Here is an 18,549-nt window from a genome sequence, read left to right as displayed (position 1 = left end):
CAAGCATCGTATAGAGCAGGCAGCCCACCAATACTGGTGCATGCTGGTCTCACCAACACTTTTGCAATTGGTTGGTATGCAGCAGACATAGGGCTCTTACAGATCACTCAATGTCATGTCCCTATGTAACGACACATGGTGGTTTACGGCGGCACTAGTGACAATCGAACACTGGTGGGTAAAAGGGACACATGACATCGCCCAAAACGTTTGTACTGAATTTTAGTAAGGCCACTGTTATTTCTGTGAAACCATACCTATTGTTAGAATAAGGAAATGGGGCTCTCCTGCTGAACTTGTAAAGGGTATGCCTTAATTAATGTCTATTTTGGTTTATAAAACTGTTATGCTTCATTACTCAATACATGTTTACTTACTCAATTCTCTCCTCCTCTATTTTGCGCAGGTTAATGTCTCTCTGAACCACGTCCCAGACATGTTTAGCTTCCTCTTCACTCAGCTTAGACAAGTCCAGCTTCTTCCCCATGGTCAATAGAAGTTCTGAATCCCAGTGAGCACTCTTGAGATTATTGCTGTATCAGGAGAAGATTCTGCAGACATAAGGAAGAGAAAATTCATTGATAAAATATCAGCCTGGTAGTACTGTGCAGAAGGCTGGGCCACTTTAACTAATTCTGGCCATACATTAAAAGATCCTAGAGCCAAATGATCAGATGACTATAGCAGGGATACAGGCCATTGGGGCGAGGAACTGATTAATGAGCCCATGCAGTCCTCATTTCTCAGAGGAAATATATGCAGTTATAAACTGGATTTTACTGACACAAACAGAGGTATTTATTTTTGGAAAAAGCAACAGATTTCTTTATTAACAGAGAGACCAACAGCACTGCTAGTTGCCCATCACACAGTAACACTTTATTCTATTCCTAGTGATTTACACAGTATTGTTTCTAAACTCAGGGAAACATCTTATAAATGCAGGTTGTTGGGCTTTATAAATGTATTTCAATTAAAGACAATGTGCACTGCGTAATATATACAATTATGTAAAAATAAAAAATTTGTGGTTTCAGGGCCGTAGTTAGGGGTAGACAGAGTAGGCAGCTGACTAATGAGCAACTGTGGGGAGGGTCAAATCTGAAAAAATATTACAGTGTACTTTCTCCAAGCAGGAATGGTCTACACATCATGCAGGGAGGTTTTTATTGCTGCTAGTGCTCTGCGGCGGCAGTGGGTGGGCACCAGGAAAAGGGGTGCTTGCCTTGCATGGTATGCAGTAATAATGCCTGAGAAAAATAGAAGCCAAGTGTACAGTATTTCTAAGTTACCAATGATTCATTACATGGGCATGAGCAAATAGGCACAAGGGGGGCATTTGCACCCCCTGTAAGCATGCATACCACCCAACTGTCCTGGTTTGCAGCCCCCAGCCCATTGTTCCACATCACTGTTTACATTTCCCATGTTGCCCTGCTTGTCGTCAGTTCTTCTCAGCATCTTGCTCCTAGAGAAGACATCCTAGATGGCCATGTGATCCACTGTGGAATGCATACCGAATTGGGATCTTTTACAGGAGCCGGGCAGAGAGAGAAAGATAGAGAGGGAGAGAAAGAGAGAGAGCAAGAGAGAGCTAGAGAGAGAGAGAAAGAGAGAGACAAGAAGTGTGGGAGCAGCACGAAAGAAGAACTTTGGTGGGTAGTCTGCCTGTGTGAGTGTAGGTAAGGGAATGCTTTTAATCTACCCATTTCTGCATTCATCTTACTGGCATGTCTGGAGTTAAGGGAGTGCTCATTGGCTATTTTTGGTGATCTTATGACTTGTCTGGGCATAATGAATTGCTTATTGACACATTTGGGGTTAATATGCTGAGGATCAATTTTCTGTACTAATTATACTAACACGTGCTGTTTATCTTTTATCTAAAAAGTCCAGTTGTTTTAGACTTAATTCTACTAGATACTGTATATCATGACCTGGATGAATGAGAATCTTCATAGACATACGTGATGTTTATCCATTTTCTGTACCTGCTTGTGTGTGTGTGTATGTGAGAGAGACTGTGTGTGAGCTTGCATGTGTGTGTGTGAGTGTGTGCATTATTGTGCAGTAAGGGGGGGGGCTATTTGTGGCTACTGCTCCAAGGGAACTCACCAAATCCCAGTCTGGGCCCCTCTGTATTTATTCAGTGTGTATTTCACTTCCCATAAAGTCTTTTATGTTCCGGCTCTTCTCACTGATTGGCAGCTCTGTTCCTGTTTGCCCGCCCTGCTTCTAAACTATCCCAATATGTCTGTCAAAGTATTTATAAACCATAAAATATATATGATATAATATTGACTGGTCAGCCTTCTATGGAAATTCTTTTAAATAAACCTGAACTGCCAGTGGCCCTCATTAGGCAGGGTTGTCAGGGGCCCACCAGCAACCCTTACACCACATGTCCACTCTCCACTTAGTTTTCCTTTTCTTCTAACAAAGCTTCCCTATTCTCTTACACAGGGGCGTAATGACATAGCACCAGGCCCCCCACAAAAAATATTTAGAGAAGTCCAGAGTGCACAGAAAACTACCTGTCCCCCCACCTGCATGTGTATATATTACAGCGGGCACCCAATTTTTATGCAGTAGAGTGGCTGTGGTGGAAGCAGACCCAACGGTTTGGGCCCCTGGTTCCTGTGCCCCTCAGCCTCTATAGTTACTCCACTGCTCCTACTCTCTTTTTTACGAAGTATGCTTTATGCCTCTCTCAAATGCTTCTCTTTGTTCTCATAGAGATATAGTTAATGACAAAGATATAGGGAAGGCCAAATGGCTGGCAGAGCAGGAGGGCCCACTGGGAGATTTCCTGGTACCCTTATGGATCAGTCCAACACTGGCCCTCATTAACTCAGCCAGCCCATTCCAGAATTATGCCCTCCCCACACAGCCAAGCCTGCCAGTGTATTACAGAAGTTCTGCCAATAATTAGTGCTTTGTGTATCAGAAAGTCTGATTTATTATAAAATATACAAGCAAAGTAGCCTTTGCGTAATATACCATAAATCCAGTTCTCATCCCATAGCCACTTACTAACTTGTGTTCTTTTTTGATTTTGTTAATGTAACTTATACATATGTAAGATTTAATTATTATAATATTAAATAAAGTTAAAGATTATATTATTATGAATTCCATCCTTTTGCAAGCAGTTCAACCACGCAAACTGAATTTATTAGAGTCCTTAATAAAAAAATGAAAGTTATCACATGCTTTTAAAGTAAGCAACGCATTTTAGTGTCCCATTTAAGGATAACTTATTACTGCATGTATCTAGGGAGGTAACATCCCATAATAAGCGTGAGAGCAGTTGTGCATAGTAATATGTGACTGGAGCAGTCAGCTGATTATCATACTGCAGGGGGCTGATGTCTGAAGATAGACCATTTCCCTTTAGGTCTGCCTCTATCAATGCTCTTATTGTCAATCCAGATTTGCTGCGCTCATTCATACATTTTTCCAGATCACAGTGAACTTCATGCCTTGAGGTGATGCTGGGCTATTTAAGCAAATGCAGACTTATATCACTGTTCTTTATGGTCACAAGCGCACAGCTAGACAACTGCAATGCAGCCTGGAACTAACAGAACTTCTATGAACTGGAGGATGAGAGCTCCTGCTCTTTTGTCTTTACTAAACCATATGATCCAAATCAGCACATTCTTGAACAACATGCCTCGCTTCAGGGAGCACAGTATATAGCTTTTGACAGAAGCACATATATAAGAGCTAACCAATTAGACACAGAATATCATTACCAGATCACTTAAAAAAACAGCTAGAAGAGCTGCACTGATTGCAATTTAATTTCACAGTGCATTCCTGCAACACACATTTATTAGACATGTCCCTGGATTTCATGTAATTTGGTAACCCTAACAGAATGGACCTTACTTTAAAAATGTAAAGAAAAAAGTTATGGTGTTCAATTCTAATTATTATAATTATAATTATTAGCACTATACAATAAATAGGCAGGGTCGGAATGGGCCGGCAGAAAAAACACAATGGACCCCGCTAACCCAGACCTGATCCCACCGGTTGCCATCACAGCCCTTCCTCCTTGATCATGGCAAAGTATAAGGTACACTTGTGGAGTGGGGAAGGGGCTGGTGGTGGGTGAGTGGGAGGTTGGTGGCCCCTGAGGGGGTGTGGGGGCCCCTGTGTCCAAATGGGCCTCACACACCCCAGTCCAAACCTGTAAATGGGTATATACATTGAACATACAAAAACAACCAATAACAATAAAAGAAGAGAATAGGCCCCGCCCAGAAGATCTTACAGCCTACTTGCCATATCTGTTTTTTGTGTAAGCAGCTTACTGTCTGTGCTTGCTTATCTTACTGGCCTGCCCACAAAGATTCCTGTAAGTATGTTGGCTGATAAGACACAGTTCGCTTTGCTTGCTGCAGACACAAGCAGTGGCAACATTTAGGGCGAAGACACACAGAGCTACTTGTCACGGCTACAAAAATAGACAGTGCTGATCATTTACTGATACATGTCTCTACGTGTGCAGTGGCAATTCTTAGTATTGTCTATGCAGGGTATTTTCTGGCATTTAGGGCAGTGGCACACGGGGAGATTAGTTGCCCCATAACAAATCTTCGTTACCACAGGCGAATAATTTCCCTGCAACGCCATCCTACTGGCAAAAATGTAAATCACCAGTGGGATGGCATACACGTCCCTACAATTTCCCGAAGTCGCCCGAAGTCGCATCAAGAAGCAGCGAGGAAACTGCTAGAGGAGATTAATTGCGAGCGACTAATCTCCTCATGTGTCACAGCCCTAAATGTACATTTTACTACCATATATTCCGGGTACCCTTCCCTAGGCCTTCTCACTTTTAGCATTGATTGGCTGTACTGATAAAATAGGGATAACAAATGCCCAGCATCTGCCAACTAACAGAACAGGTGGGAGTCCATGGCTATTCAGATCCTAGTGACTATTTTCATTTGAAACCTTTGTATTAAAAATAATAATGTACCCCCATTGCAAAATATGAGCAAATTTGAAGTTATTGTGCTGGAGTTGTGGAACTCTTTGTTAAGTTCAAATATCCTTATATTTTATACAGCTGGGGTTACATACACATATATCAGTGTAATGCGCAGTTTAGAGTTGCCCTTGCCCATGCACTGGTTCTCACCTCTCAGAATCATTCTTTCCATCCCGCCTGCAGGTACATACAGGATTCAATACAGTGTTTACTTAGGCACCTGTTCACTGTTTGCTTTGCTTGATTATAACTGGTAGCTAATTACTGAGCTTTTGGCAACTCCCAGTGCATTATACACATCCTATTGCGGCTGGCAGCCTTTTCCTGTAATCTCTTACCAATTGTTACTCCTCTCTCTTCTTAAAGGAACAGTATATTCCCTAGTTCAATATAAGTGCAACAAATAGGGCTTGTGCTATACATGCTTTGCCTATTGTTTAAATAATTGACAATCTATGTTTTTTGTTATTTCTTGAGCTAAACAGGGCAATGAGGGAAACTGAAGCTTCTCCTGTTTGGTCCGAGAGGTAGGTCATTACATTACCAGTGCACAGATAATCCCCCTGCATATTGCATTTCTGCTTAAAAAACAGTTACAGCAGAGGGTGTAAACGTAGGGTAATTTACCACGTAGGGTGCAAAGTTAAAAAAAAAGGGCAACTTGCCTTCCTGGCTAAATAAATTGTTCCAAAATGGAGGCTTGTGACCACATCTATGAATAAAGCAATGTGTACTGGTGAGGGGCAGGAGTGCAAAGCATTCCATTCAGATGCCCAAGTTAGGGCAGAAGCAGTATGCAACAGGGCCCTGTACTTACCACCTGTCCTATAACATAAGGTAACAACACCCTGCCAATGCTGGGCTCTGTACCTCATTTGGGACTTTTTTATCTGGCATGAGGTGCAGAGTGCATTACTGCCCCTACCACAAGTTGGATGTGATGACACAACTTGGGTGCCCCCTCCTCTCACATTTAAACTTGTTCCTTTGCCCTAATTATTTCAAACAACAAACCCTTTTGTCTAAATTGCTCAGGGAACTAGGAGTGGGCATAGGTGGCACATACCTAGGGTGCAACAGAAGGGTAGCACTAGGCAAATATCTCTTCTGCCTCTATCCCTGGATAGGCTTTCTTTAACTTTCTGCAGTCAGCTGGCAGGGGGAGCAGTGATGCAATGCTTAATAGTGATGGTGGCACATCGCATTGCCAATCCTGCTCATTGCCACAAAGCCCCCTCCCACTTACCACTTCACTGTAACCTGGAGGGGGGGGGATTAATGAGAGGGGTTGCCTTCGGTGTTGCTAAGATTTGGCCCAGCTCTAACATTGCTGGACTAATGGGACTAAGCGGGGAACCAGGGCCTGCAAGATTTGATATGGCTAAGTATGGTCTTGGCCATATCAATGCTTAATATTTCTTGGATCTCTAAATTATATATTTATATATACATTGTACAACGGGTATATAAAGTGATATCAGAGACAGAGCAACCAAAACCCTGTATATCCCCATCTCTAATATGACAGAATACAACACAGCTTAAGTGTCAATTCACAGCCCAGAATGATGCACAGTCCATAAATGAGAAACAAATGCACTAAGATTTGGGAGCCATAAAAAGTTATTGCATTAGATCAGTAGCTAATGTGGATAATCATATTGAGTGGTGTCTGTAATATGTACATAAAGAAAACATATGATGATCTCAAGGAAAGAATATGATATTTAAAATAAGCTTATAAAACTGTGCCAAATAGATTAGTTTAGGAAATCCATGCACAACAAAACACATGCTTATTGGTATATGGTTGAGCTGCCAGTTAGTATTCGTTAATTCATGGGAGCACTTACTGGTCATAGCCGGTTCCCAGAAGGCATCAAACTAGTCCTGTAAAAATGTATATACAGATCACTAGAAAAAAGAGCTGTTAATAAAAAAGTCATTTTTATTCAGTCGTTTTAAAATGTAAGAGTGCAAGTACACAAGTGGAACCAACACTTGATACTTCTGAGGGAGTGGCAAGAGGCCATGAAATGTGTTAAGCGAAGGTTCCACTTGTGTACATGCCCTCTTACATTTTAAAATGACTTTTTGTTATTAACAGCTCTTTTTTCTAGTGATCTGTATATACTTTTTAAAGAACTATTGAGCTGCCAGTTAGAACTGACTTTTGCTCTACCTGCCCATAAAACAACAGAATACACTAGGCTGCAGGGTTGTGCCATGGGCGCTGACAAGAATAACATAGCAATGATACAGGAATCATAGGAAAGGACCAGTTGTGCATGCTAATAATTATAATATTCATGTGTTTTAATGTCTGATCATATTATTTGTGTGGGTAACTATTTCAGAGTGAGGCACAGACATAGAGGCATTTTTGTCAGATGTTGGTACTTCTGGTTAAGTCACATAAAGGATAGAAAAGCCTTAAAATGTATAAACAAACAGCAAACTCATGGGAACTTGGCTGTGAAGCTAACTGTAACTATAAGCCATAGCTTGGGGTTAGATTGCAGCAAAACTGGATATTTTAAGAAAATGGCAACGTGCCCACCTCTTGAATATTTACATTCCTTTGGGCTATTGATTATTTCCTGTTACACCCAGTAAGAAGAGTACAAAGTTCCAGCTGTGAGGGCCATTTTCAAGTGGAATCTATAGAATTGACATAAAAGGGCAATAGTGTTTATCCTCCACATATTTTGTTGTTACATACTAAAAGTTCATTTTTAGTATGTTATAAAATGGCCAATTCTAAGCATCTTTTCAACTGATCATTATTATTAATTTATTTAGTTCTTTTAATGATTTGCCTTCTCCTTCTAGCTCTTTGTAGCTTTCAAATGGGGGTCACTGACCCCAGCAGCCAGAAATATATTGCTCTGTGAGGCTCCAGTTTAATTATTATTGTTACTTTCTACAAGTTTTTTTTCTATTCACATCCTATGTTATTTGAATACCAGTCTCTCATTCAGACCACTCCCTGGTTGCTAAGGTAATTTGGAACCTAGGTACCAGATAGATGCTGAAATTCCAAAGTGGAGAGCTTCTGAACAGAAATGATTAAAAAAACTACAAATCATGAAAAATAAAAGACCAATTGCAAATTGTCTCAAAATATTACTCTCTACATCGAACTAAAAGTTAACTCAAAGGTGAACAACCCCTTTAAAGTTACCAGAGGCAGCTTTTTCCTGCCCTTGGTTACTGGCCCCTCCCTGCCGCCAGAGGTAAAATGCTCACCTTGCTTTATGGCTGGAGCAGCCCTGTATCCTTGGGATATTTTTCTTGTCAGTTCAGTGGAACACAGTAAGATAAACCCAATTATTTTACTATTTCTTCAACAGACAATGAATAAGTGATACTTAAAAAGAGTTTCTGTTCCCTTTAGTTAAACTGTGCCCGTAACAATGTAGCCGAAACAGCAGGATCTGGAACTTCTGTGAATGTTTTGTGGGAGGCATAAATTGGGATAGATGAACAATTGATTAGAAGCAGAGCCTTCAGGTCTAAATCAAGTGGTACGGAGTGATCTGTACATGGTGGCTGATTCTGGTTGTTTTTCTGAGAATCTCATGACTAAATGGCTGTGACGGTTGTGAAGATCAAGTCGGAAGATTAACACATTTTTATTTAAAGCGCCCAGTGGCATCTTGTAATGTGATGTAATAATGGTTAAACAAACTGGATTCAAATGGAACTTCAGGGTCCCAGGCAACAGCTTTGGTGCCTATTTGCAGATATATCTTAATATATTTATTGTTTTTGAATACAGAGGGATATCTATCCTGATTGTACCCAATACACAATTAAAACTGCTGCTTGGACCAATGTGCCCTAGAGATGGGGGCCTTGCTAGCACTTGTGCATCACAGCAGTACCAATACGATATAGTCTAAACATCAAGTGAAATCTAAATTCTTTGTATTTATATATAAAGTATAAACATGTTTTTTCTAAAGTGAGCTTTGTTACAAGGTGCCAGATAAACAAGGGGCAAAGTAACTGACAAAAAGCAATGTTTTAACCCTTTATGGGCACAATAATATCACATTGCCGACTGCTGTCCGAACAAGGTAAGTTTCATATACTCTGCCATAAAGCTGGATTGTAGTGAGGAAGGTACACATCAGCATCTTAACCAAAGGCAGGCACAGAAAATATCACAATATCTTATATTATAGTTCTACAGGGCACTGACCAAAATGCCTTCACTGATACATAAAAAGAGAAACCATGATTAATAATAATTGTTATGCCAGAGTACTGCACTGTGCTAAATTCTGTGCAAGCTCTTTCATTTAAGGGGATTTATGCCCAAAATGTAAATCGTGCCTTATTGAAAATAGAATTTTTAGCAAATTTCCAATATATAGTAAGTACAAAGTGACATAGTTTTTAAAGTTATTTTGGAAATGTAAATACAGTATTTTTATTTTGTTCCTTTCACCACTGCTGTTTCAGTCTCTTGAAACAAAGTAAAAGTAGTCTCACAGTCACCTGGCTTCTGCTTTACTGTTTAAAGACACAAATAAGTTTTAAACCACTAAAAATGTGTGATTAATGTATATTGGAAAGTTGCTTAGTATTTATGTCATTGGCCCAAATGTTATTTTAGCCTTTACATCCAATGTAAGTGCTGCTTGGGCAGGTGTATTGTGGGATCATGGGATATATTTTCGATCCACGGAGGCCGTTGTGGATGAGAGGGGATTTAGCCCATGTCAGCTAGATTTCTGCTTTGTATAATTTGTCAAAAGACACTTTTGTATATTACAGCCCTTATAGAGCATGTATATATCACCGACTTGCTTTTGTGGAGCAGCACACAAGGTAGCTGTAGCATGAGGGCAATGCAATCAGTAGAAACAGCTCCATACACTGCCCTAATATAAACACTCCCACATATACCAGAAACCAAACAATTCAAGGTTTAAGCAGCAATGAGCAGAAAGGGTAGATTCACACATTATTAAATCATTTTAATGATAAACAGCAGATCCCCACCTGGTATTTAAGGTGAGTTTATTCACTCTGATTATCAAAACAATCATCTTTAGAACACATTGGCAGCCTCTGGGTCTGCACACAAAACTACTATTTGCTAGACTGTAAGATCTTTGGTGCAGAGACCTCCTCCTTATAATGCACTTAAAGTTTGTTTTCCTTGTAATGCGACAATTGATCACTGTATTATATTCCTGTTCATTCTGTACTTTGCTTTGTGCCAACTACCAATAAATAATAGATAATAACAATAAATATACACCATTCTGCATAGTAAACACCAACCTTGATGAGCCTTGATGAGCCTGCCTGTCACCAACACCATCCAACACCAGTAAGAAGCTTTGCATTAATATTAGTACTATACTGTAGCACACAGAATACACAGCAATGGGTGAAGCCTGCCCTGTCCCAAGGAATGAGTTACCTGTTCGCTGGCTGCTGCAAGAATGCCTGGGCTGGCCTGCTGTCTAGTGAGAGAGTGTACTTATGTGAAGGGAGGGTTACTGCCCTGCCCTGTGTCACATGTTCCTCCTCCCAAAGCCTGGGGGTAGCTGCAGTACCCTCTGATAATCAGTCTCAGACATCACATGAGCACAGGGCTGGGCACAGCAAGGGCACACATCTAGATCTGTAGTTGGGGAAACACAACATATTCATGAATCAGGAAGGGATAGGGCCCCTGCTCCAGGTCCTTTGAAATATCACACTATTTGTGCAAGCCACTCCAATTCTTTATATGTCCTTACAGTGCTCAGAGGCTTGATACATCTCTACCCTAAGTGCAGGGAGAACTCACTAACCCTTCCAGTCATTAACCCACAGGCAGGCAGAGACTGTCACTCACTTCCCTTGCATGAAGCTTCATCACCCAAATCTGTGTAATGTGTGTGTGATGTGCCCATCTCCTGCTGAAAATGTGGGTGTAGAAGCTTTCAATCGTACAGATATTATAATCTATATTATCATTTGTACAAGCTGTGTTGGCTGTGTCAGACCAGGTATTGAGTATCTGTGCTAAAATAGGCAGTGGTGTAAAAAGAATTACTGGGTCTCACAGAAAATGTTCCACTTTGAGCACAGAGACCTGCGGCAAGTGCCTTGAATAGAGTAGGACCTGCATTAGGCACCGGGTAAATGTAAATGACCCCACAAGAGTATCTAAAACAGTAAAATAGATTCTACTGCTGTATTATCATGTCCCTTATTGAAATTCATCATTACTGGGGTACTTCACCCAGTTCTGTACATAACATACTGAAAATTACCTTTGGTTTTGCTTGCCAATGTGCAGGGCCAGATTACATGTTAGGTGACCTGACCTAGTCCCCAAAACTGTAAAATATGAATGGTGTGGATCTGATGCAGCTGATCACAAATCCAATCACATCACTTCCCTTCTCATCGTATCAGGCTGTGTTGCCTCCAGTTTTGGATATACAGGGTGAGTCTAAGGTGGAAGGAGGTAAAGTGAGGTGGAGTGGGTGGAGTGTGAGCGGGTAGTAGGCTACTTTTTACACTATAGTTTTAGGTGGGGGCCTCAAAAGCACTATCCTGCCTGGGGCCCCATTTAGTAATAATCCACATCTGCCAATATGACACTGTTATTAAATGTTGTGAGCTCTTGTGTTTAGTGGAACTGGTGATTCTCTTGCTTGCTTGTTGTAGTCAATTAACATTTGGATAAAGCAACACTGCTGTGGAAGGTATATGTTCATTTGATTAACCACAAACATACTACAACAGGGGTCCCCAACCTTTCTTACTCGTGAGCCAGAGTCAAATGTAAAACGACTTGGGGAGCAATACAACCATCATAGAAAGTTTCAGGGAGGTGCCAAATAAGGGCTGTGATTGGCTGTTTGGTAGCCTCTATACAGAATCACAGCTTACAGAAGGCTTTGTTAGTACAGTAGTACATTTTGATTTTATTCAACCAAAACGTGCCACCCAGGAATTAAAAAATAAAACCTGCTTTGAGGACTCTGGGAGCAACATCCAAGGGGTTGGTGAGCAACATGTTGCTCCCGAACCACTGGTTGGGGATCACTTTAAACCAGGGATACCCAACCTTTTATACCAGTGAGCCACATACAAATGGGAAAATGTTTTGGAGGAGCCAATAAGCATGAAAAATGTTCTTGGAGGAGCCAATAAGAGCTATAATTGGCTATGTGATAGCCCCTGTGTTGACTGGCAGCCTACATAAGGCTTTGTTTGGCAATTACACTGGGTTTTTATGCAATCAAAGCTTGACTCCTAGCCAGAAATTCAAAAATAAGCACCTGCTTTGAGGCCATTAGGAGCAACATCCAAGAGGTCGGTAAGCAGCATGTTGCTCATGAGCCACTGGTTGGAGATCACTGCTCTAAGCAATGGAAGATATGAAGACTTCTCGCCATCTAGTGGTAGAAAAAGGAATGTGCAGCTTGTCTGCTGGATATGTAACACTTCAGGGCAGATTTACAAATGTGAAATTATTGTTACACAAAAAAATATAAAACTGAGAAAAAGCAAATCACACACATACACACAAATATGTATTTATATTTAAAGTTGTTCGTTGAAGTGACCATGGACATTGCACCCACCAACCCATTATGTTAATTTGCCATTTATTAATACTCTACAGGCAACAGGGCCATATTAGAGAGTGTAGGTGCTGAGATTCCAGAGGAGGGTACATGGTTTTCAAGCCTTGCACTAATAATTTAAATAATTTTGAATGCCCCACACCATATCCAATACCACACACCATATGCCACACACCATATCCAATGCCTTCTGTGTTAATCATAGTTACTTGCATACTGTTTTGAATATATTTCTGCCAGAGCAGAAATATATTAGATGACCCCCAGACTTCCACCAACACATCTGGTATAATCACTCAGAATACCAGAATATCTCTGAAGTTCAATGCGATAGATTCAAGTACTGTAAATCTGGAAACCATGTAACCATTATTCAAAATGATCAAAACAAGGTTCCTCTTGTAACATGCAGCAAACACAAGGCGGTGATATCACTATGCCAAAACCAAAAGGAAGGCAAAATATACTAAACTGACTGATACAAAATTTAGTTAGGAAGAAGATGCAGCCGGATGAACCCCAAGTAAGTGGTCACCTGTGTGAGGAATGTGGCGGAATATTTCCTGATTTTCTCTTATCATGCACAAAATGGCAATGACTGAAGATCGATTAAGTGCAATGGATGCGGAAAGTCAACACCCATTTTGTTGCTTTGTTTTTTTCATGACCTGGATGGACACCTTTATTAATATATTTTATGAGGCATCAGGACAAGGACTTGACTTAACCTTAAATTAACTTCTGTATAATGTGTTGGCGCCATTTAAATAAAGGATTATAATAATAAAATGTGCTACCCCGTAACTGATTAATGGCCTTCATAGGTCATGTTCTGCAACATATAACCCTTCCTTCTAGCTATCCTTGGTTTACCTTGTTTACATTATTATAACTGACTTGGCCTGTGGCGGAATAGAAACCTGTCCCACAAGCTTAAATCTCCACTTCTTTCTTTATTTGTAGTCCACATCTTCCCTGCCTAACCCTTTTGTAAAGCAAAAATATTCCAATATATCAGTTTTGTTCTATAAATGTTAACACAGTCATACCTGGTATTCCAGTATAGATTTTGATTAGTCCAGTGTTTATTAAGCTTTTATTTTAATGTGGCCCAGAGTAAGTCAGATTAACCACTCAAGAACTGGTTGTGAATTAATGATGAACTTCCTTTTAATTACGGATGCACTAAATCCTTATTTTAGGGGTTAGGGTAAATAATAAATTGTTCATGCAGGATTTGGCCAAATCCTGAACCTTAATTTGCATATGCAAAGGTGTGCCCTGTAACAGGAAAAAGATCCGTGCATGCACAGTGTATGGGAAGAAATGAGCAATTTAGCAATTTTCTTAAATGCGTGGTGAAAAGTCATGTGATATTTAGAGGTTCAGGCACTTGGATTGTGTGATTTCTGCTTAAAAATGTTTGGCCGAATCCTGGTTTGGTGTGAGTGGAAACCTACCCAGTTGCACTGTGGGAATAGAATCTGTGAATAGAACCATACACACCCATTGGATATGCTCTCCAACTTAAAGAGGGGCCACATGGAACATAATTGTTTAGTTAGTTTGCTAAGCACACAGGTCAGGACCAAAAACAAACTAACTGAGCAGCAATGTACCATGTGGTCCCCATTCTATTGGCCGACTGACTAACAGGTTAGAGATTAAGTTGTGTTCTGGCTATTTAGTTCCCTCCCCTCCAGACTTTATATATTACATTTTTTGCTAAATAACTATATTAAAAACATTTTTTATTTCCCACAGCTTGTCTTTTTATCCTATTTTATTTTTACACTGAACTGTTCCTTTCAAACTGAGCTTTTTAGTTAATGGCCCAAACCCAATAGGTAGCACTCACTTTATTGCAAGATTCAACAATGGAGGCACATCCATCAGGGTCCTTTCTCTCCTGGACACATGAATTCCAATGGTTACAGGCAGCACTCCATGGTATTGTTAAAAATACCTTTATTATCACAACACAGACAATTAGGCTTGAAATGTTGCTGTTGTCCATATTGTGATAATAAAAGCATTTTTAATGATACTATGGAGTGCTGCCTGTAATCTTTTTAGTTACTGGCTCCAGTGTACAAGCATATAAATCTGGGTTTTTAATACTTCAATAATGTAAAGAAGAGTATGCGGATTCTTTCTCTCCTTGCAATATTTTCTATTCTAACTGCAATAGTTCCCCATCTGACCAGGCACCAGCTGATATAAGCCGTCATGGGACCCTTCCTCCTCAAACTGGGAGGTGTAAGGAAAAAAGTTCCCTACTGGGATATCTACAATACACACACACACGTTCTTTTCATCCACATTCTCTCACTGGTCTTCTCTTTTTCTGTGGCAAATCCTATGGCCAGTGTAGTCGTGACTGGGATTCCATTTTACTATCTATATAATTTCCCTCTGTAGTTTGCTATCCAGTAAGGAGTTAAGATGAGAAATGTGCTTGTGTCCCATCAGTAGATAAAAGACACTGTTATATAGTAATTGAGGGTAAGTGTGTCTGTTGGGTTTAATTTACCAAACATCTAGATGATCAAGAGGAAGGTGAAAAACCCATGTCCAATTTGCTTCAAATGGGGAAAAAATTCCTTCCTGACTCCAAAAGGGCAATGGCGGGGATGGGAAGGCTAGGCAGCATTTGGGGATATACAGCTCTGCCTAGTCTGTTCTTATCTCTAGACTCTAAACCAATCACATAGCTCTGAGGAGCTTATCTTTATTATTTGAAAAGGGGGCCTACAGCCCATTATTATAGTACCCATATCCCCCAATGATAAAATATCCTTTATCCCACATAACTATTCCTATATCCCTGTTACCTATAACCCTTCTAGTACCCCTATCCCCTCTTTCCTATATATCTCTTATCTAACATCACTATTCCCATAAAACACATTCCTTTTCTATAACCCTCATAGTACTCATATTCCACAATTAAAAGCATATAATTTCATCCCACACGTCTAATCATGTTATTCTATATCCTTTATGATAACCATAACCTACATTTATATTCATATTTCCCTTTGCTTTCTCTTATATCTCTTATATTATACAGTTTCCTCCTGGGAACTGCTGACAGTGAATAGAAATGGAAACCAGACATTACATTCATATTCTAGACAAGAGAATTGAGATTGTACTGACTGATGAATGATGCCACTGGAGCGCAGAAACTGTAAGGCAATCACCATCTCTGCAGTGTAGAACCTGCAAAAAATTATCTCTGTATCATTCACATTATGTATGTACGTATGTATATTTATATAGCCCTACCTGTATAAAACATATTAAATATTTTTTTTACAAATTCTTTTTAAATATCAATAACAGATATTAAAAAAAGGAGCATCACTTTTGATGCAAAGCCCACTGGTCTATCAGTGCAGTTGTTTCCAAAGAGGAGAACTAGCCTGGGGAAATAAGTAAGTGGCTTTATTCACTGCTGGGGATATCTGAAGATCTTCGAGACCCAGGTCTCCTTCCTGATGCACTCATAGTTGCTCTTGCTTGTTATTTTTGTGCAGCAAAAATGAGATACTCGTTCAGACTTTATCCCCAGCCTATCCAATCTCCACATGGCTCTAATGGGACTTAAACTTTGATAGGAAAATGAGCAATACAGAGAGCTGTGCAGGTAAAAAAAAATCACCTGGGAATCAAAATCCACTGGGCATGGGACAAATGTCTAATGCAGTACAGCAAGTCTGGGTCCCCCTTTAGAACCAATACCCACCAGGCCTGGGACAACTGTCCCCCCAGTACTCCCCCAATAACAGCCCTGGGATCTAATATGTATCACACATGAGACTAAGTATGTACAGTATATGTTTATGTAAGTGAATGACTTACCATTGCCCCACACTAGAAACAACACATAAAGGCCTCTTTTCATGATAAGCCAAATACACAGAGTATAACTGACTAGGCTTAATGCACCATGACCTCCTTATATCCCTTGAGGACACACTGTCCATTTCATCAAAGTACATTATATACTACAAGTACATTACATATTGCAGAAATGAGAACTTCCTTTTGTTTATTGTTTTTAAATTTAGAAACAGGCATAATGGCATCTATAAATCTTTGCTGAAAACATTTGTTCTTGGAAATATCCCTGAACATTCATTTGTAGTCTCTGTCTGGAGTGGGTGTAAAATGTAATGTGTCTCGCCCCTGTTGTGCATACCTCCCAACTGTCCCGATTATTTTCATGGGACAGTCCCGATTTTGAAAGCTCAGCCAGCAGTCCCGGATTCTCTCTAAAAACTCTCTAATTTCCCTTTGATCTCCTGCATGTAATGCTAAAAAAGATACAATGTTTCCCAAACAATTTAAAAAGTAGCTTTTGGCAGAGAATCCAGAAAAGTTAACAAGCTACACCTGCAGTTAGATACAATTGTAACTAATAAGCTAAACAGGTCTCTTGGGGGAACTGAGACTTGCAGTTTAAAGGGCAATGTCACCTTTTTTAACAAAACTGTAATAACACATAAAACAAGACGCCAAACACCCCAGAAATGTTTTCAAACATTAGGTAACCTGCCAAATTTTGTAAAATGGGAGTGGTATTTAGGGGGTGGGGTCCCAAAAATGGATGTGGTCAAAACATTTAGCTGCGCTACGCAAAGCATTTCTTTTTGTCCCTCTTTGCATTTTTCAAATGTTGGGAGGTATGTTGTTGTGTGCTGGGTGGATGAAAGCTATTATACAATTATGTTCTTCTTGCCTGTTGTTTTCCTGTATATATCAGTTGGTACAGTGTATGATTACCTTGTCTGCTATTCCAATGTGAATTTTATAGTCCTATGTACCCTGTTCATGTATTCAACAAATTACAGTAGCCTTTGCTCTGTACCCTTCCAAATAAAGAAAATGTGGAAATTGTGCACCTTACTGTTTTTTGCAGGTTTCTTGGATCTCATTTATAGAGTTGCTATTGACTTTGTATAAAGAGACTGTATCTAAATGAACACTTTATCTAAATGGACACCAGGGGGCACTGTAATTCGATGTATAAAAAGCTGGTGATCTCTTGTATTGGTTACACCTTAGGAACAGATTGGGTTACACACCTCCCCAAAATGTTGTGCAGGGTGTGAATAGGTATCATGCTTAACCACATGAACATTTACATCATGTGAATATTTACATCAATGTCTATATCACTCTAAGAGACCTGTGAGACTGACCAGTTGGAGTTTAACTCCCCCAAAATGTTGTGCAGGGTGTGAATAGGTATCATGCTGAACCACATGAACATTTACATCACAAGTGGATTTGCGGCTTTTTTTATTGCACGTAATACTGGTTAGAAGGTACCAGTTATATTTACTTGAACCCCAGACTTGTTTTTGTTGTTGTGTAAGATGCCATAGACCAGGGGTACCAAACTCAATCACATAAGGGGGCTGAAATCTAAAACGCAGGCTAAGTCGCCAACCAAATTTTTTAAGATACTGCATGGTCAGGCACAGTCACCAGGGGCCACATAAAACAGACTGAAGGGCCGTATTAGGCCCGCAGGCCTTGTGTTTGACACATGTGCCATAGACAGTCACTATTTAGGCTGGTGGGGGTGCTGTTTGGGCTTCTGTGAGCTTCCAGCAGCAATAAGACATCGGAAATAACACATTAACAGCAGTGTTACAGCCCTTTAGACCAGGTAGGTGTGTGTGATCAGGCACATACAGTAGACCTCTATGCTTCAAGTTCCCAGACCTCTCTCAATGTCTATATCACTCTAAGAGACCTGTGAGACTGACCAGTTGGAGTTTAAGGACTACTAATTAGTCACCTTACCAGCTGGTCAGCCTGAAGCACTTACTCTGCTACAGGGTGTTACCAAGGCATGTACCTCTATTGCCTTTTAAACTGGTTCTGCACTCAGTTTCAGTTCAGGTACTGGTGCAGAAGGGG

At 40.2% G+C, this 18,549-nt stretch overlaps 1 protein-coding gene across 7 annotated transcripts in view; it reads right to left on the bottom strand.

Moving 5' to 3' along the window:
- mlph (melanophilin) overlaps positions 1-10,510 on the bottom strand; it is a 42,485-nt gene extending 31,975 nt beyond the window's left edge. For 6 of the 7 annotated variants that reach the window (XM_012970075.3, XM_012970079.3, XM_012970077.3 and 3 more), the window contains exons 1-2: positions 10,446-10,510; positions 378-551 (exon numbers count right to left, since the gene is read on the bottom strand). In XM_012970075.3, the coding sequence (XP_012825529.2) occupies positions 378-487 (110 nt within the window). In that variant the 5' untranslated portion in view covers positions 488-551; positions 10,446-10,510. 7 annotated transcript variants of the gene reach the window in all.
- Positions 10,511-18,549: the final 8,039 nt, after the last annotated feature.

Source organism: Xenopus tropicalis, chromosome 9 (genome assembly GCF_000004195.4).
Source record: "Xenopus tropicalis strain Nigerian chromosome 9, UCB_Xtro_10.0, whole genome shotgun sequence".
In the NCBI taxonomy this organism is placed as follows: domain Eukaryota; kingdom Metazoa; phylum Chordata; class Amphibia; order Anura; family Pipidae; genus Xenopus; species Xenopus tropicalis.
This window is presented reverse-complemented; position numbering and strand designations above follow the sequence as displayed.